The sequence below is a fragment of the Pongo abelii genome, chromosome 9 (assembly GCF_028885655.2).
Source record: "Pongo abelii isolate AG06213 chromosome 9, NHGRI_mPonAbe1-v2.0_pri, whole genome shotgun sequence".
Taxonomy (NCBI): Eukaryota; Metazoa; Chordata; class Mammalia; order Primates; family Hominidae; genus Pongo; species Pongo abelii.
The window spans coordinates 18674757-18698995 of NC_071994.2; the positions used below are offsets into that span (position 1 = coordinate 18674757).

The 24239-nt window shown below is 38.3% G+C and overlaps 1 protein-coding gene across 1 annotated transcript; it reads left to right on the plus strand.

Annotated features, from left to right (window-relative positions):
• Positions 1-3812: 3812 nt before the first annotated feature.
• On the plus strand, positions 3813-4784 carry LOC100439999 (olfactory receptor-like protein HbA1). The gene has a single exon (XM_009246369.2). It carries the CDS (start codon positions 3843-3845, stop codon positions 4782-4784), a length of 942 nt encoding a protein of 313 aa, XP_009244644.1. The 5' UTR covers positions 3813-3842.
• Positions 4785-24239: the final 19455 nt, after the last annotated feature.

Below are 24239 nucleotides of genomic sequence, written 5' to 3' on the forward strand. Positions count from 1 at the left end.
CAAAGTGCAGAGAGGAAAGCAAACATAATTAAAAGGATGAAAAGACACATACCGATATCAAAACCATAGAATAGAGATTCACCCAACAGATAATATGTGTATTTTTAGGATAAGTCAGAATAATCAGGGCAGAAAAGATGATCAAGGCTACAGAAAGTTCCCTGGGCTAATAAAGTGTCACATATTTAGGTCTGGGAGTGGTGGCTCATGCCTGCAATCCTAGCACTTTGAGAGGCCAAGGCAGGTGGATCACTTGACGTCAGGAATTCGAGACCAGCTTGGCCAACATGGTGAAACCCCGTCTCTACTAAAAATGCAAAAATTAGCTGGGTGTGGTAGTGCGCCTGTAATACCAGCTACTTGAGAGGCTGAGGCATGAGAATCCCTTGAACCCAGGAGATGGAGTTTGCAGTGAGCCGAGATTGTGCCGCTGCTCTCCAGCTTGGGAGATAGAGTGAGTGAGACTTCGTCTCAAAAAAAAAAAAAAAAAAGAAAGTCACATATTTAGATTTAAATTTTTTACTATGTCTGGACAAAAATCAAGAAAAAGAAGCTCACACCTAGACAAGTCCTAGAAGAAAGAGATGGTTTTATTGTAAGGTTAATAAAATAATTATTTATGTATGAAGAAAATAAAACCTGCTACCCTCAAAGGGGGAAAAGTCAAATAATTATCAGTATACTTAACAATATTAAACATAGTAAAAATTAATATCATTAGTAATAATGACTGTTAATACTATTTTAGACATAAAAAAATTAAGAGGTGATACCTAAAGGGTTTTCAGGGGAGAGGTAAATTTGTTTTGCATGCATGTAGTCAACAGACTCATCAAAAATTTAGCTCTCATAAAAAATGCATTAAAGAACATGGCAGCATGTAAAGAAATCAAAAACAAAATTCTCTAGAGTAGGGACATTCTGTTGTATGCTGAAAGACTTGTAGTTGTCTAGAACCAAAATTCAGGATTCTATTTTGACTTTTTAGTCAGGTTAATGCTATTTGCAGTGGAGGTAAAACTTAACCATGAAGTGTTTTGTTGAATTGGTTTTTATTCTTTTCTTGGCAACAAGAAATGTGTATTCTTTACCATACTCCAACTGTTTAGATAAAATCTGCTGAAGTTTAATGATCAGTTAATACATCATCAGAAGTCATCTTCCAGCTTACAATAATTAAACTCTTTACGTGTTTTGGTCAAAGTTGTGGGAAAATTAACTTCTTCAGCAACATGTGTTAAATGCTACTTGTAAGGAAAATCCATTTTCTACAGATTTTGCTCATGTTCCCAAGATATGAATGCAAAACAGAGGGGGGACAGAGATAGCTAAGGTTCTTTGGTGGCCCTCCCTCTCCTGTGCTATGTTAATTTAAAAAAGATACCTTGTGAATGGAGTTTCCTTGCTTAGCATGGAACCAGAGAGAAGGGGAGCTACTATACCCAGTTAGAAACAAAACACAAAATTATCAAGAAACAGAACTCACTGGACTTATTTAGAATATAAAGCAACTTTAATTGCACTTTCCCTTAAGCAGCCTCATTTCCAAGATATGGCACACTCTGGGGACAGAGTGCCTTCAATAACAACAGCAAGAAAAAAAATGATGCAACTAGTTCAGGGAACTTTTATCTAATTGAAAAAGAATCTGATTATGTTTTATACTGATGTCATCCACATTTATTTCAAAGAAGATAAAGAATAAAATCAAATGACAAAAGTAAATTCTGACCCATTCTCTATGTCAAGGTAGCCCTGTGAAGGGGAGGGTTGTAACTTGAGACAGGGCTTAGTTTTACTTTAGTTCCTTTTGTTGTTGAAGTAGAGGGAGCCCATTAGAATGTAAGTTGAGAACTTTTAAATAATTTCTTTTTGTCATTGTTAAAGAAGGAGGAACTCATTAAAAAGTGAGTTGAGAACTTTTAAATAATTTTCTGCTTTTTAATTATCTGCTTATTAACAAGCTCAAGAAAATGTAAATTTTTTCAAGTGGAATTCAAGTAGATTATATATTTGGTTCACGGCAAGATCAGAATTACCCTTGTCACTGATGAATGATTCAGCAAGAGCTAAGAGGAGATGATGTGTGTAGAGATAAGTCAAGTTTCTGCAACCAGATCAAACTATAGTCACATAATTATAAAGTGGGACAGAGATGCTTTAGCAGTACTATAATGGGACAAGACAGCACTGAATCCCACTCATTCCATGCCTAAAACCCCCAGGTGATTTCCTTGCTAAGGGAAGTCTGTTGTAGGTTGTGTTGCTGATACCCTAGTGCCCTGAATATGAGAGCCAATTGTGTCTCTCACTCTGTGTGGTTTGATCTCTATGGACCACTGTATTCTATTCTAAGCATTGAATAAAACAGAAACGGAGAAGCCAAAATGTGTCTAGAGGGATAGAAGGATTGGGCAGTTGTAGAAACGAAGATTGACAAAGAAAGGATGAGGAGCTTTGGACAATTTTCAAGTCAAAGGCTGAAACGTAGTGTGTTTCTGGAGGAGCTTAAGCAAGAGGTGAGTGTGATGGTTGAACACTTAGACCGGCCACCTAATCCGTCTTTTTAATTCCTCTGAAACAAATGATATCATGCAAAGTGTGTATATTATTGGCCTTAAAGGAGGTCTATTAAAGTCAAATAATAAATCTCATGTTAGAAAAATGAAAGAAATTTCCTATCATAAGTATGATATTGAACTGCAATATTCGAGGCTAACAAAATAGTTTTCTGAGCACTTGTACCTTGATCCCCTCATTTTAAGTGGATGATAATTCTCAGAGACAAAAGAACAATAGTTTTTGCTATATTAAATGAATCAAGCAGCTAAGATTCGGAGAGATCAGCTGAAGGTTACCCTTATAGTGGATGACAAAAGAATATACAGAGGATACAGAATTTGGGCTGTTTTTCCAGATTTTTTTCTTTTATTTTGGATCTCTTTTAAGAGCAAAGGAACCGTGAAGGCACAGGAAGCATTTAAAAAAGGAAGGAGTATAGTTCTTTTGGATGAAGTCCAAATATGGGGTCCATGTTTGAAGTTTGACAGACCCATGTTCAAAGCTCACCTCTGCCAGTCACAAGATTTGTGAATGAGGGTTGAGCTTCAGTGTTTCTCCTTGAAATTAAAATACAATATTTAGCTTGCAGGCTTTCTAGAGGGATTAACTAATGTGATAACATGAGTAGTAAATATTGACCACTTATCTAGATGTTTAGTAAGACTCTTCTAGATATTTTGCATGCGTCATCTCATTTAAACCTCACTACACTTATGTGGTAGGTATTGTTATTCCCATGACAGAGTTGAAGATAAGTTACTTTTTCAGGGTCAGAAGAGGTGGACTCCAGTGCACTTGGAAAACATGCATTTAGCCTTAGTTTGTAATCATAAAGTGCACAGCATATGGCCTAGAAATGAGTGGCTGTTCATTTCCTCTCCTGCTTGCTCACTCCCACTCTCCTGCATTCCTTCACGAGGTGTGCGTCTACCTGGTAGACTCAGGTAAGGGTCACTGAAGTAGAAGTCATTAGGCAAGTATTCTGGAACCAACTCTGCCAATAATTAGTTATGGGACCTTGAGAAAGCTGCTCCTTCTGTTTTCTCACCTATGTACAGATGGATTTTCATGGGGTCTTAAGATGTCATAGCTTCAGTTCTGCTGTTTTGCACTGGTGTATATCTCACTTTTGTTTGACTGCGTGGTGTAACTAATTTATATCATTCTTAACTTTGACCAAGTTCCTGGTATATTTTTGCTGTGTCTCATTTTTGAAGTCACATTTATCAAGTCTGTTGTGAATTCTTTGCTCTTCTTCTAGTAGAAACCAGAACCAGTCAATGGCCAATGAAAACTACACAAAGGTCACCGAATTCATTTTCACAGGCTTGAATTACAACCCTCAGTTGCAGGTCTTCCTCTTCCTACTCTTTCTGACTTTCTATGTCATCAGCGTAACTGGAAACTTGGGAATGATTGTCCTCATCCAAATCGATTCCCGCCTTCACACACCCATGTACTTTTTCCTCAGCCACCTGTCCTTTGTGGACATCTGCTTCTCCTCAGTCGTGAGCCCCAAGATGCTCACTGACTTCTTTGTGAAGAGGAAAGCCATTTCTTTCCTTGGCTGTGCTTTGCAGCAGCGGTCCTTTGGGTTCTTTGTGGCAGCAGAATGTTTCCTCTTGGCGTCCATGGCCTATGACCACTATGTGGCCATCTGTAACCCATTGTTATACTCAGTTGCTATGTCCCAGAGGCTCTGCATCCAGCTAGTGGTGGGTCCCTATGTCATTGGACTCATGAACACCATGACTCACACGACAAATGCATTTCATCTCCCTTTTTGTGGCCCTAATGTCATCAATCATTTCTTCTGTGATATGTCCCCCTTACTTTCCCTTGTATGTGCTGATACAAGGCTCAATAAGTTGGCAGTTCTCATCATGGCTGGAGCTGTGGGAGTCTTCAGTGGTCTGACTATCCTGATCTCCTACATTTACATTCTCATGGCCATCCTGAGGATCCGCTCTGCTGATGGGAGGTACAAAACCTTTTCTACTTGCTCTTCTCACCTGACAGCTGTTTTCATCCTGTATGGTACCCTTTTCTTTATTTATGTATGTCCTAGTGCAAGTTTCTGCCTGGATCTCAACAAAGTGGTGTCTGTGTTTTACACAGCAGTGATTCCTATGTTGAACCCACTTATCTACAGCTTGAGAAACAAGGAAGTCAAAGATGCCATCCACAGGACTTTCACTCAGAGGAAGTTTTGCAAGGCCTAAATTCTTATCTAGAAGGAAATTAGGGAGAAAAATTTAAAAGAACCGAGTAATTGTGTGGCTTCCTAAGATTCCAAAACACTTGCAAGTGTTTGGGGGCTGTTTAGCATCCCTTTATCCATTCAACCATCCAATTATTCATTTATTTAGTCAATCCATGTGGCTTTATTTGGCCCTATATGTAATCTTTTCCCTATAACATACCAATATTACAGTTCAAACTCGTGGTCCATTTAATTTTACTTCCCTCAGACATCTCATGGTCCAATTATTTTCAAAAAAGCTTTACTTTATTATTTATTTTTGTTATTTTTAAATCACCCTGCTAAAGTATTTTTTTGATGACTCTCTGGTATTAGAATATAAAAATTCAGTGCTGTAAGTTTTGTACGCATGTCTAACTCCTGTCAATAGGAATTTGTAAAAAAAAATGATGTGGGATTTTGTGGTTGGCCTCATGAATGGAATGATACTCTTGGCTTTATGCACCAGGTTTTTTAGGGTGGCTTTGACACAAAGAACTATGCATATCTCTGGGAATGAAGACAGATCTCTTTTGAACTGTATGACAAATAAGGCGGGCCACTGGGCCCATGTATGGCAATAAAGAGACTTGCATGCATCTCTAATGAATTTCATACCTGAAAGAGCTTCTGATAAAATCGGTTCTGTATTTTCTCATGATTCAATTTTCTGATAGATGTTTAGAGGATGTCTTGAAATTTGATAGCTTGTGGTTTTGTCGTGCATATGATAATGTCTTCTATAACCTGGTAATGGCCCAGCCAAGAATGTATGGAGAAATGTTATAGTAGACAGTAGGCCCTTTATAGATCTGCTGGCTCTAGTGAGATCAGCAGATTTCCAGCATCATAAAGGACCACATCCGTGCAGCTCAATTTGACTGGCATGACTCCTGGGCATGATGAGTACTGAGCATCCTTGTGGTCTGTAGTCCAGTGATGCGTCACCACAGCATGAGGAGAGTGGGCACCCATGCCAGGGGCTCCATCCATGTCCTCTTAGAGTCCTAGGAAGGTTACCCAATTCTATCTTGTCTCTCCCAACCTAGCTTTACCTCTTGATTTTGTAATGAAGAGACAAAAAAGAGAGAGCTTCACTGAGGAATAAATCAGCTTCCTAGATGCCATTAAAATCATAGCCAAATTGTTACAGAAATATCCTAAGGTTTTTAAGGAAGTCTTAGCCCCACGTATTCGCCTAAAATGAATCTGGCAAGGATAATTAAAAAGTTTTCACTGACGGTCATATTCTACTGGGTAGGTAAATAAATAAAGTTTCTATATTTTAGAGTACATTATACATACAAAGTATTATGAGCTATTTTTATTGATTATTTCAGAGTGCACAATTTCTGAAAACAGACAATTGCTTAATGAATGCCCACACAATTATAACATGTTTAGCTGGAAGGGCCTTAGACATCAATTTATTCTAGCTAGATTATTGGCTAGTTATGGAGGCTTGGGAAAAATCTTTTTTATTATCTTGTGGTTTATAAAAATCCAAAATGTGGCTTGCCATAAAATGTACTTATGGTAGTTCTATTTGGACTCCTGGAACCTTGGGTGAAAATAAATTTCCTAGGTAACATAAAGTTTCTACCCCAGATAGTAGAATATTTGTTGGATATGGTAGAGAAGAAGTGTGATATAATAAAAATAATTACAGGATTTAAAATTGGACGACTTCATATATTAATTTATTTTAATGAATAATTATCAAGCTGCTTCTGTGTGCCAAGCACTGACTCTGATGCTACATATGATAGTGAAAAATATGAATATCACTCCTGCATCCATGGAATTTACAGGATGGTGGATCTAAGATACATTTCTGGTAATTACACTTCTGATGTGTCAGTCAAGTCCAGGATGAGATAAATGGAAGTAATGACAATATCCACCACATCATAGGGCTTCTATGAAGATTAAATTAGGTAATAGATGTGGAATTACTACATACACTATAAACATATTTTGCTGCTTCCTCATGAAACTTATTCAATGAAACAGAAAAATTTTGGAACTAGATTGTTTCCCTAAGTCTGCCAGATTCTCCAATATTTGTTCCATTGCAAGATTTTAACATGTAATAATGGAAGGTGAGATGGAGGCAGCATAGGTGCGGAAAGAGCTTGGGTTTTGAGACAGTCTAGGTCTAACTGAATTCTAATCCTCATTTTATCACTTGAAGTTTTGTGGTTTTAGGCCTGTCTTTTAATTCTGCCTATAACCTTGGGATAATACCAAATTGGCTGAGTTTTTTGAAGGAGCTGAAGTACAAAGGAGCTGAAGCAGAAGCTTTATTATTTTTTGTAATTGGCCCTTTAAAATGCTATTATTTTCTTAAAACTTCCTTCCATTTACTGACATTGCAGATAGCTAGCTCTAATAGTTTTTTCTTTCACTCAGAAGTAAGAAACAAGTGATTTTCTTTTAAGTATTAAAAAAAAAGTTGAGTCCACTGTAACGTCAAGCTGTACACCCTATCACAATTAATCACCCTCACTACCCCATCTCAGGCTCCGGAGCCTTTAGTAGAGAAAGGAGGCAAATCAGATTCCCCATTTAATGCTGTTCCTCCTTTCTGACTCTGTAGTTGCTGTGTGGCTAGCCCAGGATCAAATGCCAGGATTGAAAGAAGAGGCAAAAGAGAGCAAAAAAAGATGACTGGAGTAGTAGGAATCTGGAGTTAGCACATTCTAACAATGTATGCATGATTGCTAGTTCTTTCTCTTGGGAGATGCTTTCATAGCTTCCTCGGAACCAGAGTCCCTGCTTCCTCTGTGACTCCTGAGGGCTTGACCTCTTAATTCAGCCCTTTAGTTTTTTGTGAGGCCAATATCTTCTCAGGCTGGACATTAACGGTTCCTCCAGCAGTTTCTTAGCCTTTGGCATTAACTTCTATACCATGATCATCTCATCCCCCAGGAGACTGCCTTGAAAGTGTTCCTTTTTAAGATGATACAGAATCTTCCTGCTTCAATGAGACCCATATCTGGCTAATGGGGACACAGATGCCTCCTGTTCCCTCCATACTCTGGAAGAGTAGGCTCTTCCACCAAATGTGGACCTTTGTAGGCTCTGTCACTTGGTTTAGGTAGAGGTAAAAGAATGGCCATTGACAATTCTCTCCAAGGAAATTCTCCCCCAGTTCTCTTCACTTCCTCTTCCCAAATTCTTTTCCTCTAGGCTTAGAGAGTTCAGAGGTGAATGATCAAATCTACTAATGGTGGAGGAACCAGTATGGGATGCTCCCATCCCCTTAGCAAGCAGATGTCCATATACTAGCTTTAGAATTCAGTGACTTCAGACACCCAGCAGTTTGCCCTTGATTTGGGGACCTGTGCTGAAACTCAGAGACAACATTTATTATCCTGTTATAATTTAAATCAGATAATAAATATTAGGTATCTAGTTTTTTGCCTAGATATAATAAATGCTCAATAATAATTTTATCATTGCCACATTGATTGTTTTTGACATGTGACAATCTCTAAATGTTGCTGCATGTAAAATAATTTGATTTGTGTTATTAGCAGACACTTCATCACCAACACTTATAAAGATACCTTTATAACTTCTTAGTTTACTTTGAGATTTCCCATAACAGAGAAAAGAAAATGTACATAAATATGGAATTCTGTTTTATATTCCTATAGTAATGAGTTGAAAAATAAAGACCTTTATTTTTCTTTCCACAAATAAGAAAACTGTTAGAAATACTGTTTTGCAATCAGATGAGATGGGACACATTCAGGGACTATGGAAAACAGTGTAGAAATTCCTAAAGAACTAAAAGTAGATTTGCTATTTTAGTAATATCCAGCAATCCCACTACTAGGTATCTACCCAGAGGAAAATAAGTCATCACACGAAAAACATACATGTTTGTAGCAGCACAATTTGCAATTGCAAAAATATGGACCCAGAATGCCCATCAATCAATGAGTGGATAAAGAAAACGTGGTATCTATATACCATGAAATACTACTCAGTCATAAAAAGGAATGAAATAATGGCATTCGCAACAACCTGGATAGAATTGGAGGCTATTATTCTAAGTGAAGTAATTCAGGAATAGAAAACCAAACATCGTATGTTCTCACTCATAAGTGGGAGCAAAGCAGTGAGGACATAAAGGCATAAGAATGATACAATGGACTTTGGGGACTCTGGGGAAAGAGTGGGAAGGGGCGAGGGATAAAAGACTACACATTGGGTACAGTGTACTCTGCTTGGGTGATGGGTGCACCCACCAAAATTTCAGAAATCACCACTAAAGAACTTATTCATGTGACCAACACCATCTGTTCCCCCAAAAATCTATAGAAACAAAAGATAAATTTAAAAACTTGTTTAAGTTAATTTACTCAACAACTCTTTGTCGGAATGTAACTCATATTTGTATCCTGCCCTTTATAACAAATGCTCTCAGTTTGCAGAAAAGTAAATGAGGTGTAGGACATGAAAACTCCTTTCTCCATTGTATCTTGGATCAGAAGATGAAGATAAGAATACAGATACCTAGTGAATTATCTGTATGAGTTTTAATTTAAATCTCTTCTTGTATGTAAATTGAGGATAATATTTATCCTAGAATGTTGCTTATAAGAAGTTGATTTTTTTCTGGTATTATGGGAAAGTGTTTAAGAGTAAGGTGCTTGATGAAAGATTCTTTTGAAGCGAAGAACAGTATGCCACAATGGAAACACACCTGGGATGAGACTTCATGAAAATTTAACAAGGTAATAGGTCATTAAGCATGTTACATATCCTTTGGGATGTAATAAGCACTGAATACATGGGTCTATATTGCTAACATCATTGCCTCATGCTGGACTCACACATTGCCCTCCTAGACTCTACATTTTTATATATTGTTTTTTCTTTTTTGGTTCATGTTTGTCATGGATGGTTTCTTGTGACATTTTTAAATACTCCAAATGGACTTTAGATGGAATGCAGTCAGCTAAATGAGGTAGTCACTCTTTACTTAACTGTTATGGAGCCTGTGTCTACCAATACTTGAAACCAGCGAGCTGTGGGGAATATACTAATGAGTAAGCAGGACTCCACTGTAGTCAGCGCCTTAGTTTGGGATTAGGTCCTTTTTACTATACCTCAACCTTCCTTGTTCTTTGGCCCCTGAGTGCCTGGGATGGAGGGAGAGAAAGATACCACAAATACTGGAGGATTTTCCCAAAGTAGCCTGCCTCAGATAGTCCTTCCCCAACTGTGTGAGTTACTGGTAGACATACAAAACAAATTCATAATAAAGTATTTTGGAGAAGACTGTGTCTTGTATGTTCCATCTTCCCTCCCCTTGGTGATTCAAAAAGAACTTTAGCATAGAAAGTGTTTCCAGAACTATAGCATTAAATAAATCTGTTTATATTGACAGAACCAATGTTATTTGAAAATGGAACCCTTTGTCTGAGTTATAGGCAGCAGTTCTGTCTCAGGATTACAGTTTGAAAAACAATGTTATGTAGGGAAAGAAAGAACATGATAGGAATGTAAATCTTTCCTGTCACTTGAGGTAAAATAAATTGAGTTTTGAGAAGTGTTAGAGAGAAGCTTTGCCACTTAAAAATAGATCTTTAAAATTTTTGTTTCTTAAATAAAAGAATGAGAAGGGCATGAGGAAGAAAGAATTTAGTCAATATTTGCTCTGAAAAACAACTCAGATAACCAATGGTAAGGATAAGCATAATACTAGCAAAACATATGGGGGTACTGGTGTATTCTCTAGGCTTAAAAGGGGTGTAGAAAAAACATGCTAGATAGGTTTGACCACATATCATAAAACTTCCATTGTCAAAAAAACTAAAAATCAATTTAAAATGTGGGAAAATATTTGTAGAAAATACATACCTAGAAGTTTTCTTACTAAGTATTTTTACAAAGGGCTCATAGATATATGAGGACAGTTCTGACTAGAATGTCAAGAGAAAATGCTTAAACCAAACATGGGAAAGTATCTCACAGCTTGGTAAGTAAAATGCACTTTGTTCTTGTAAATGGCAAAATAAATTTGTAAATATTTATCAAGAGGCTTTAAAATGCTTCTGTAGTTGGACTCAGGAATTTCATTACAAATAACTTGTCCAAAGGAAAGAACTCCAAACGGAGAGTAAGATGGGGTGGCACCTCTTATTCAGGGACGTGTTTGTTGCTGAGTCTGTGCATAACCCAAGCATCCCTTGGATATTTTAGCTTATAGCTTAAAATGACATGCTTTTTCCTTTAATGTCAAATTATAATGGACTCCAGTTCTCATCCTTCTGGGCTGCAAGAAATGCAACTGTACCAGTGTCTCTTCTCCATGGAGTTCAGGGCATTCCAGGGGAAACAATGCATGCTGGTGCTCTCCTGCCTCCTCGGTTGCCTCTGGCTGCTTCTGCTCCACTGACAGGCTCCAGGTCTAATTGCTGCAAGTCTCTTCTGCTTCCCTGCTGTGGATAGTCTTCCCTCTGCCATTTCTGGTTTGCCAAACCTGCAAACCAGCCTATCTTATCCAGAGCCACCCACAGCATAGTTGAGGTCAGTCTGCAACTTCTAATGAGTCTTAATAAAAAGACTGGGTATAATAAGAGAAAAACGTGTAATTCTGGGAACATTTTGGAGCTATGACATGGCTTCCCCTGAGCCTATAGGTAGATTGCTCCATGGGCTTCAGAAAGACAAGTCTCATCAGAACAAAGGAGTCAATTCATAGACTATTTGCCAAAGGTTTAGTGATTTAGTCTTGAACAACATTACGTGTGGGTCTCCACAGTCAAGTCTTGGTTGAGTTCAGCCAAACTGTACAGTCTTGTCTTCATTTAAAGTGCTTCCTGTAGAGTTTCAAACCATAATTTTTAAATAAGAATCTAATTCAAGGAGAACACAATGAATTGGCCACAATTTAGAGGGATATTGCTATCTAAATTCTTACTTAGAAAAGAATCATTTCTCCCAATCACTATCTTTCAAACATGTCCCACAGAAGAAAATGTAGAAAGACCCAGTAGAGTCATACAAATATGCAACTGGAAGAAGAGTTCCACAAAATTTACTTAGTTTTACTCCTTCAATACACTTTAAATATTCTCTTTCAGAAATCAGCAGGCTATGATTTGTGTATCAAATCCAGCTTGACACCTGTTTTTGTACAACTTGCAAGTCAGGAATGGTTTTTACATTCTTAAATGATTGGAAACAGTCAAAAGGAGAATATTTTATGACTCATGAAAATTATTTGGAATTTAGATTTTAGTATCCATAAAAAAGTTTTACTGGAACACAACCATCTTTATATTAGAATCTCTCAACAACAGTTCTACTGACATTTTGGCCTGGATAACTCTTAATTGTGGGGATATCCTTTGCATTGTAAGACATTTAACCACATTCTGCCCTCTGCATTAGATGCCTTTAACACCCCTTATTCCAGGTGTGATAACCAAAAATGTATCCACATGAAAGGTAATAATATATAAACCACAACTACTGATTTATGAATAGTCCTTGGATGCTTTGGGACTACAAGGGCAATGTGGGGTTCCCCTATTTTTCCCATTTTTTCTTTGTCTTGACCAAAATATATGGAGTATCTTGATTGCTCTTGTGACCTTACCAGCTCCATGTTTTTCCCTGCATACTTGAACTCAAGCTTGGACATTTCCAGGCACTGATACACTTGTTTAGGTTGTTGTCTCAGATACTGAAAGAAACTAGCCCTGGTCCTGAGCCGAATTCTTTAAACTCTCCTATAAATTCCATAACACAACACATTCATTGGGCATATGCCTAGCAGAACCTCCCTTTCTCTTGCCATCTGTCATGAGGATTGCTGCAGCACTTTGTAAGTTTCTCTAATAAACGCTTTGGATGGATCACCCTGGTGTTTAGTGTTTCTATCTTTGGAATCCCAATTGGCCCCATCTCGGGAGGGTTTTGGGCACTCCCTTGTGAGACCTCCCCCGCAGTCACTTTTGGGGTTACTCTAGCCTCAGGTTTGGATGGATGAAACAAATAGAGCTGAGTAGTTGTCACACGAACAGTGTGCCAGCAAAGCCTAAAATGCTTTCTATATGGGCCTTTATAGAAAAGTTTGACAACCATGCTTTATGTATTTATTGTATTTTGTTCCTTTAAATAATGCTAGTCATAACCTACTAAGATGATTTCATTTCCCGGTAATAGAACTCAAACTGCAGCTTGAGAAACTCTATTTCTATGCAGCTTTAGAGAGACAGTATACTAAGTATCGGATAAAAGCATGTGCCTTAGAGCCACACATATCAAATCTTGACTGTGCTACTTGATAGCTGTATGGAGATGGGCAGATTACTTAACCTCTCTGAGCTTCCATAGCCTCCTATGTAGAGAGAAGGTGATAATAATAGTAGTTACGCAGTTAATTTTTGTAAAATGTCTAGCACAGTGCTTTGGTACATAATGAGCACTAGTGGTTTGCTATTATTATTGGTGCTTAACATATTTCATGTCATGGTAAAATAATGAAGAGCATTTTTAATATAAGAACAGAACACTGGAGGAATTAGGAGAGAACTAGGGTGTCTAAATGGAGCTAGTTCAAGCATTTCATTAATTGTAAAATGTAATGTAACAATAAATATAAAATATAAAATGATTAGGAAGACTATTTTATTTATTTTTTATTTATTTTATGTTTTTTATTGTTTTTGAGACAGAGTTTCACTCTTGTGGCCCAGGCTGGAGTGCAGTGGCATGATCTTGGCTCACCACAACTTCCACCTCCCGAGTTCAAGTGATTCTCCTGCTTCAGCCTCCCGAATAGCTGGGATTACAGGCTCCCGCCACCAAGCTTGGCTAATTTTTTTATTTTTAGTATAAACAGGGTTTTGGCATGTTGGCCAGGCTGGTCTCGAGCTCCTGACCCCAGGAGATCTGCCCACCTTGGCCTCCCAAAGCGCTGGGATTACAGGCATGAGCTACCGCACCCGGCCAGATGATTTTAATTCATACACAAATTAGAAACAATTTTTCTCCAATTTTTGAAGGAGAAATTTTAGTTTTCTTCCATAAGTACAACAGTTTTTACCTTAGGTTTTATGATTGAAATGAGTATGAACAGTTCTGGATGAATAATTTTTAATCATAATTTGAAAATTAAGTTTTATGGAATTCAAATTTTTAAGGAAGCTGAAACTCAACTTAAAGAAATGATGTTTAAAGCTGTTCTTCACTTATCTTGACTGTGTTATTTCACAGTGTATAGGCACATAAAAATATCAAGTTGTACACAATAAATATGTATGATATTTAGTTTATATGTATTTAATGTGTCTAAAATAAAAACAATCTTTATTTTCTCTTTTTGATAAATGAAAGTTGAGATTTCTTGTTATAATGAAAATGGATTTAAAATGCAATCTAATGTTTACATATTATGTATTTAAAAATCAAATGAGTGTATAATTTGCTGAATGTTCACTAGTTGTTAGTCATGCTGCAGCCTAGACATCAGTAAAGTGACACATCAGAAGAGAGGTACAAACATATCTAATAACCATGAAGATGAATTTGGGAGTCCAGGTGGAGCTGCATTTGCCAGGAGACACTACCAGCTCCACCTATCAACCAATTTTTGCCTGGCTGTATCTCCACCGACACTTGGAACATGTACATGTCCTGCAGCATCATGGTCCCTTATCCACAATAGGGCCATTGGGGTAATTGCTTTTCTACAACATGCAGTTTATAGCAAAGCAGAGAGCAGAGCCATGGATGCTGGATTAGCCTCTATGGGGACCATCCACTCAGCATCAGACCTTCTCTGTTGTCTTTCTGGAGTGCCTGAGGAGGCTGCCATGGCCAGAGCTTTCCACACCAGGTGGCCAGCTGCTCCATTTTAGTCCCGATATTTCTTGGGGCACCTATAATTTGCATGCTGATGGAAAGCTCTTTTTGTTCATCACAATTCCTCTAGCAGAATGCCTGTTATGGAGTAGGCACTTAGTAAGATTTGTTGAGTGAATGTTTATAAACTGGCTGGTATCTTACATGACTATATTCGTCCTTATCTCAAAAGAAAATCTTTTGCTTTCTCTTTGTGTAGCTAAAAAGCTGACTGACAGTCATAGCAGCATTGTTTGTCATAGCTAAAAGGTAGAAACAATGGAAATATCCATTCAGGGATGAGTAGATAAAAAATGTAATACTATATATGTGCAAAGGAATAGTGTTCAGTCTTAAGAAGAAATTTGGACACACGTTCCACAACACGGATAAACTTTAAAAACACTGTACCAAGTGAAATAAACCAGACACAAAAGAAGAAATATTGTATAATTCCATTTGTATGAGGTACCTAGAGTAGTCATATTCATACAGTCAGAAAATAGAATAGTGGTTACCAGGGTCTGAAAGTAGGGGACAATGTGGAGTAATTGTTTAAAGAGCAGAGAAAGTTTCAATTTGGGAAGATGAAAAATTCCTGGAGATTAGATGGTGGTGATGGCTACACACAATGTTAATGTATTTAATGCCACTGAATTAAAAATGAATTGACACTTAAAATAGTTAACTTTGAATTAACACTGAATTAAGTCTTATAATGGTTAAAATGGTAAATTTTATGTTATGAATATTTTATTACACACACTCAAACTGGGTGAGAGTGACAGTGGGCTGAACTATAATATCAATGGACATATATTGAACTCTTTCTACGTCCCAGGCACATTAAATGCATAATTTCACTGGTTTCCCATTGTACATACTATTATTTAACCTTCTTTGACATTTGAGGGAAGTGAAACTCAAGATTTTTAAATAACTCACAGGAGATCGAGAGCTGGTGTTCCAACCTAGAGACGGAAAGACCCATGCTCTTCAACATAATCAGGGTGTGAATTACAGCCTTTCCTACAGCTTCCAATGTTTATAAATTAATTTAATTCCTTAGGCTTGCTGGGTTTTGCTGAATTGGAATACACTTTCGTTTTTTCCAGGGCAAGGGAACAAGCTCCAAGAAGACAAGATAGCAACTAATGAACCAATAATGTTAGAAACTGGCCCTCCCGACTACATCAATTTACAAAGGCGTTTCTTATTGTTAGTCCCTATTTGCTGCCCAATCTGCATGATCCCAGGAGTAACTTTCAGAGCTGGATAGCAATCATCACCCAGGAAGTTTTCTTATTTAACATTTTTTTGATTAATTAGTTCCTCTGAAACTTATTTAGTATTAAGGCAAATAGTTTTTTTCAAGTTTGGTAATTGCCCATTTCTGAGCACCCAATCAATCTTAATGATGCCCAAGGCATTTTATTAGAGAGGGAACATGGAGCAATTGATGGCCTTAGAGCCTCAGTATCACCTTGGAAGGAATTGTCAGTATTTTTCTGTAATAGTTTCCCTGGAGTGTTAACTACTCTTCACTCAGACCCTAAATTCTTGTGTGGTTCTTTTGGGTTGCCTTAATGTTAGAATTAAAAACCACCTTAGAGATAATTTGGGCTGAGCTATTTCTTTGTTAAGTGAGGGAATTAGTAAGGGGAATGGAAAATCAATCTGTTCAAGGTGACAGAATTGGAAACACAGCCTGATCTAAAATTGAGTCCTCTTGATATTTTGGGTAATGACTATTTCTAGGGTATCATGGTACCTCATAAAGATAGAAGGAAAGAAGGGAGGAAGGAATAAAGAAATAAAGAAAAGACAGAAGGCAGGCAGGAAGGAAGACAGGAAAGCAGGCAGTCAGGTAGGCAAGCTCAAATAGTGGTCTTGCTGGAAGGGGAATATTAAACATTTTATGATGAACTCATGACTCTTCCCAAAACCATTTAAAAAGAAGACAAATAAGACAATTGTGTTCTTGTGGAATTTTAGAATACTGTGATATGGCAATTGGCAATTTTTTTTTCAAAGAGAGTCAGTGCTTTCTGGTACTTTCTGATGATGCCAACAAAAAAGGAAGATAGCATCGACCACTCAGAAATAATAGTGTATGTTCTCAATGTTTTCCACTTTGTTCTCTTTGTTAGCAAACTTTTTAGAAAATTTTTCCTAGATCTTTCATCTGCAAGTATTTGATATAAACTGAATGAATAATAGCTGTGAAGTATATTTCATGTTATTGTATTCTATTTCTTACATTTGTAAACTTTGCGAACCTTATAAATATGTATATTATGCAAGCGCATATGCATGCATAGACCCACACATACATGTAGATCAAAGCAAATATATCATAGAGAAAGTATACTACCATCAGAGGAGGCTTGAACATGATGAAATAATTAGTTTAATTAGATATTATAGCGCTAATGTTTAAGATAATCTGAGGCATGTGGAATTTTATTTTCTCCCTTTTACAAATCAAAAGAAATATAAGCAATTTTCTATACTTTACACATGTATAAGTTTGGAAATACTTATACTATCTATTGTTTGGTGTTATACTTTTATATTGAAAACTAATGTATGTTCATGGTAAATGTTCCAATAAGGTATGCAGATTACAAGAATACACAAGAAGAACTGAGCAATTGTCCCAGCCCAGACCTCCAGCTTCCCTCTCTAACTGTGCTCCTCTTTAATTGTTCCTTGCGTTTTCATCCAGATGATTTTCATCTGTTCTCAAGCATATACATGAATAAATTTTTAACATGCACACCAAGGCAGATGGGCAGACATTGTGCATGTGGTTCTGAGTTTTCCTTTTTCTCAATTTAATAAATACCTTGAGATGATCATGTATCTGTATATTAATCAGTTAATTACCTAACTGAACAAATATTTATTAAGTGCTACTTTACCAGTGCTATAAAGGAGGTTATGCAGGGACATACACATTGGTGAACAAAAACAGATATGGACTCAGCCTTCCTGAGATTTATGGCTCAGGGAGGATATACAAAAACTTGCATTCACAAAGTACATTTAAATTTTTACAACATAGCAAGCACTACAAAGTAGGTATTCTTGGACATGGATACTGTGAAGAGTAGAGTTCTGTAAAAGTATTTAGAGCAACAGAGCCTGGCTACTGGAAGGTGCCACCTCTTGTCCAGCACATGAATGGATGTACTAAACATGGAACATTGCTTTGACTCACTACAAGATGGCACATATTCTCTAAGAAAATGACTTGCCCTGCTAAACCGAAGTTGGAATGGGTTTTTTGCTGTCCATATATGGATTCATAATTATATGAAAATGCAAATATTTATATATTATTCATAATAAAAATACTAATTTTCTTAAATATATTTATAAATACTACCCAAACCAATTTTTTGTTCTTTATTAGTTATATTACGTGGTATACAACTGCATGCATGTTACTAAAAAAAGTAAAACACAGAAATATATAGAGGAGACAGGAGGGAGACAGGAGGAGCCAAGATGGCCGAATAGGAACAGCTCCGGTCTACAGCTCCCAGCGCGAGCGACGCAGAAGACGGGTGATTTCTGCATTTCCATCTGAGGTACCGTGTTCATCTCACTAGGGAGTGCCAGACAGTGGGCGCAGGTCAGTGGGTGAGTGCACCGTGCGCCAGCCGAAGCAGGGTCGAGGCATTGCCTCACTCGGGAAGCGCAAGGGGTCAGGGAGTTCCCTTTCCGGGGGTGACAGAGGGCACCTGGAAAATCGGGCCACTCCCACCCGAATACTGTGCTTTTCCGACGGGCTTAGGAAACGGTGCCCCAGGAGAGTATAGCCCGAACCTGGCTCAGAGGGTCCTACGCCCACGGAGTCTCGCTGATCACTAGCACAGCAGTCTGAGATCAAACAGCAAGTCGGCAGCGAGGCTGGGGGAGGGGCGCCCGCCATTGCCCAGGCTCGCTTAGGTAAACAAAGCAGCCTGGAAGCTTGAACTGGGTGGAGCCCACCACAGCTCAAGGAGGCCTGCCTGCCTCTGTAGGCTCCACCTCTGGGGGCAGGGCACAGACAAACAAAAAGACAGCAGTAACCTCTGCAGACTTAAATGTCCCTGTCTGACAGCTGTGAGGAGAGCAGTGGTTCTCCCAGCACGCAGCTGGAGATCTGAGAACGGGCTGACTGCCTCCTCAAGTGGGTCCCTGACCCCGAACCCTGAGCAGCCTAACTGGGAGGCACCCCCCAGCAGGGGCAGACTGACACCTCACACGGCCGGCCAGGTACTCCAACAGACCTGCAGCTGAGGGTTCTGTCTGTTAGAAGGAAAACTAACAGAAAGGACATCCACACCAAAAACCCATCTGTACATCACCATCATCAAAGACCAAAAGTAGATAAAACCACAAAGATGGGGAAAAAACAGAGCAGAAAAACTGGAAACTCTAAAAACCAGAGTACCTCTCCTCCTCCAAAGGAACGCAGTTCCTCACCAGCAACGGAACAAAGCTGGACGGAGAATGACTTTGACGAGCTGAGAGAAGAAGGCTTCAGACGATCAAATTACTCCGAGCTACGGGAGGATATTCAAACCAAAGGCAAAGAAGTTGAAAACTTTGAAAAAAATTTAGAAGAATGTAAAACTAGAATAACCAATACAGAGAAGTGCTTAAAGGAGCTGATGGAGCTGAAAACCAAGGCTTGAGAACTACGTGAAGAATGCAGAAGCCTCAGGAGCCGATGCGATCAAATGGAAGAAAGGGTATCAGCCCTGGAAGATGAAATGAATGAAATGAAGCGAGAAGGGAAGTTTAGAGGAAAAAGAATAGAAAGAAATGAGCAAAGCCTCCAAGAAATGTGGGACTATGTGAAAAGACCAAATCTACGTCTGATTGGTGTACCTGAAAGTGACGGGGAGAATGGAAACAAGTTGGAAAACACTCTGCAGGATATTATCCAGGAGAACTTCCCCAATCTAGCAAGGCAGGCCAACATTCAGATTCAGGAAATACAGAGAACGCCACAAAGATACTCCTCGAGAAGAGCAACTCCAAGACACATAATTGTCAGATTCACCAAAGTTGAAATGAAGGAAAAAATGTTAAGGGCAGCCAGAGAGAAAGGTCGGGTTACCATCAAAGGGAAGCCCATCAGACTAACAGCGGATCTCTTGGCAGAAACCCTACAAGCCAGAAGAGAGTGGGGTCCAATATTCAACATTCTTAAAGAAAAGAATTTTCAACCCAGAATTTCATATCCTGCCAAACTAAGCTTCATAAGTGAAGGAGAAATAAAATACTTTACAGACAAGCAAATGCTGAGAGATTTTGTCACCACAAGGCCTGACCTAAAAGAGCTCCTGAAGGAAGCACTAAACATGGAAAGGCACAACCGGTACCAGCCACTGCAAAATCATACCGAAATGTAAAGACCATCGAGACTAGGAAGAGACTGCATCAACTAACGAGCAAAATATCCAGCTAACATCATAATGACAGGATCAAATGCACACATAACAATATTAACTTTAAATGTAAATGGACTAAATGCTCCAATTAAAAGACACAGACTGGCAAATTGGATAAAGACTCAAGACCCATCAGTGTGCTGTATTCAGGAAACCCATCTCACATGCAGAGACACACATAGGCTCAAAATAAAAGGATGGAGGAAGATCTACCAAGCAAATGGAAAAAAAAAAGGCAGGGGTTGCAATCCTAGTCTCTGATAAAACAGACTTTAAACCAACAAAGATCAAAAGAGACAAAGAAGGCCATTACATAATGGTAAAGGGATTAATTCAACAAGAAGAGCTAACCATCCTAAATATATATGCACCCAATACAGGAGCACCCAGATTCATAAAGCAAGTCCTGAGTGACCTACAAAGAGACTTAGACTCCCACACATTAATAATGGGAGACTTTAACACCCCACTGTCAACATTAGACAGATCAATGAGACAGAAAGTCAACAAGGATACCCAGGAATTGAACTCAGCTCTGCACCAAGCGGACCTAATAGACATCTACAGAACTCTCCACCCCAAATCAACAGAATATACATTTTTTTCAGCACCACACCACACCTATTCCAAAATTGACCATATACTTGGAAGTAAAGCTCTCCTCAATAAATGTAAAAGAACAGAAATTGTAACAAACTGTCTCTCAGATCACAGTGCAATCAAGCTAGAACTCGGGATTAAGAATCTCACTCAAAACCGCTCAACTACATGGAAACTGAACAACCTGCTCCTGAATGACTACTGGGTACATAATGAAATGAAGGCAGAGATAAAGATGTTCTTTGAAACCAACGAGAACCAAGACACAACATACCAGAATCTCTGGGATGCATTCAAAGCAGTGTGTAGAGGGAAATTTATAGCACTAAATGCCCACAAGAGAAAGCAGGAAAGATCCAAAATTGACACCCTAACATCACAATTAAAAGAACTAGAAAAGCAAGAGCAAACACATTCAAAAGCTAGCAGAAGGCAAGAAATAACTAAAATCAGAGCAGAACTGAAGGAAATAGAGACACAAAAAACCCTTCAAAAAATTAATGAATCCAGGAGCTGGTTTTTTGAAAGGATCAAGAAAATTGATAGACCGCCAGCAAGATTAATAAAGAAAAAAAGAGAGAAGAATCAAATAGATGCAATAAAAAATGATAAAGGGGATATCACCACCGATCCCACAGAAATACAAACTACCATCAGAGAATATTACAAACACCTCTATGCAAATAAACTAGAAAATCTAGAAGAAATGGATAAATTCCTCAACACATACACCCTCCCAAGACTAAACCAGGAAGAAGTTGAATCTCTGAATAGACCAATAACAGGAGCTGAAATTGTGGCAATAATCAATAGCTTACCAACCAAAAAAAGTCCAGGACCAGATGGGTTCACAGCCGAATTCTACCAGAGGTACAAGGAGGAGCTGGTACCATTCCTTCTGAAACTATTCCAATCAATAGAAAAAGAGGGAATCCTCCCTAACTCATTTTATGAGGCCAGCATCATCCTGATACCAAAGCCTGGCAGAGACACAACAAAAAAAGAGAATTTTAGACCAATATCCTTGATGAACATTGATGCAAAAATCCTCAATAAAATACTGGCAAACCGAATCCAGCAGCACATCAAAAAGCTTATCCACCATGATCAAGTGGGCTTCATCCCTGGGATGCAAGGCTGGTTCAATATACACAAATCAATAAATGTAATCCAGCATATAAACAGAACCAAAGACAAAAACCACATGATTATCTCAATAGATGCAGAAAAGGCCTTTGACAAAATTCAACAACTCTTCATGCTAAAAACTCTCAATAAATTAGGAATTGATGGGACGTATCTCAAAATAATAAGAGCTATTTATGACAAACCCACAGCCAATATCATACTGAATGGGCAAAAACTGGAAGCATTCCCTTTGAAAACTGGCACAAGACAGGGATGCCCTCTCTCACCACTTCTATTCAACATAGTGTTGGAAGTTCTGGCCAGGGCAATTAGGCAGGAGAAGGAAATCAAGGGTATTCAATTAGGAAAAGAGGAAGTCAAATTGTCCCTGTTTGCAGATGACATGATAGTATATCTAGAAAACCCCATTGTCTCAGCCCAAAATCTCCTTAAGCTGATAAGCAAGTTCAGCAAAGTCTCAGGATACAAAATCAATGTGCAAAAATCACAAGCATTCTTATACATCAATAACAGACAAACAGAGAGCCAAATCATGAGTGAACTCCCATTCACAATTGCTTCAAAGAGAATAAAATACCTAGGAATCCAACTTACAAGGGATGTGAAAGACCTCTTCAAGGAGAACTACAAACCACTGCTCAAGGAAATAAAAGAGGATACAAACAAATGGAAGAACATTCCATGCTCATGGGTAGGAAGAATCAATATCATGAAAATGGCCATCCTTCCCAAGGTAATTTACAGATTCAATGCCATCTCCATCAAGCTACCAATGACTTTCTTCACAGAATTGGAAAAAAATACTTGAAAGTTCATATGGAACCAAAAAAGAGCCCGCATCGCCAAGTCAATCCTAAGCCAAAAGAACAAAGGTGGAGGCATCACACTACCTGACTTCAAACTATACTACAAGGCTACAGTAACCAAAACAGCATGGTACTGGTACCAAAACAGAGATATAGATCAATGGAACAGAACAGAGCCGTAAGAAATAATGCCACATATCTACAACTATCTGATCTTTGACAAACCTGAGAAAAACAAGAAATGGGGAAAGGATTCCCTATTTAATAAATGGTGCTGGGAAAACTGGCTAGCCATATGTAGAAAGCTGAAACTGGATCCCTTCCTTATACCATATACAAAAATCAATTCAAGATGGATTAAAGACTTAAATGTTAGACCTAAAACCATAAAAACCCTAGAAGAAAACCTAGGCATTACCATTCAGGACATAGGCATGGGCAAGGACTTCATGTCGAAAACACCAAAAGCAATGGCAACAAAAGCCAAAATTGACAAATGGGATCTCATTAAACTCAAGAGCTTCTGCACAGCAAAAGAAACTACCATCAGAGTGAACAGGCAACCTACAAAATGGGAGAAAATTTTCGCAACCTACTCATCTGACAAAGGGCTAATATCCAGAATCTACAATGAACTCCAACAAATTTACAAGAAAAAAACAAACAACCCCATCAAAAAGTGGGCAAAGGACATGAACAGACACTTCTCAAAAGGAGACATTTATGCAGCCAAAAAACACATGAAAAAATGCTCACCATCACTGGCCATCAGAGAAATGCAAATCAAAACCACAATGAGATACCATCTCACAGCAGTTAGAATGGCAATCATTAAAAAATCAGGAAACAACAGGTGCTGGAGAGGATGTGGAGAAATAGGAACACTTTTACACTGTTGGTGGCACTGTAAACTAGTTCAACCATTGTGGAAGTCAGTGTGGCGATTCCTCAGGGATCTAGAACTAGAAATTCCATTCGACCCAGCCATCCCATTACTGGGTATATACCCAAAGGACTATAAATCATGCTGCTATAAAGACACATGCACACGTATGTTTATTGCGGCATTATTCACAATAGCAAAGACTTGGAACCAACCCAAATGTCCAACAATGATAGACTGGATTAAGAAAATGTGGCACATATACACCATGGAATACTATGCAGCCATAAAAAAGGATGAGTTCATGTCCTTTGTAGGGACATGGATGAAATTGGAAATCATCATTCTCAGTAAACTATCGCAAGAACAAAAAACCAAACACCGCATATTCTCACTCATAGGTGGGAATTGAACAATGAGAACACATGGACACAGGAAGGGGAACATCACACTTTGGGGACTGTTGTGGGGTGGGGGGAGGGGGGAGGGATAGCATTGGGAGATATACCTAATGCTAGATGACGAGTTGGTGGGTGCAGCGCACCAGCATGGCACATGTAGACATATGTAACTTACCTGCACATTGCACACATGTACCATAAAACCTAAAGTATAATAATAATAATAATAATAATAATAATAAAAGAAAAAAAAAAGAAAGTTAAAAAAAAAAAAAA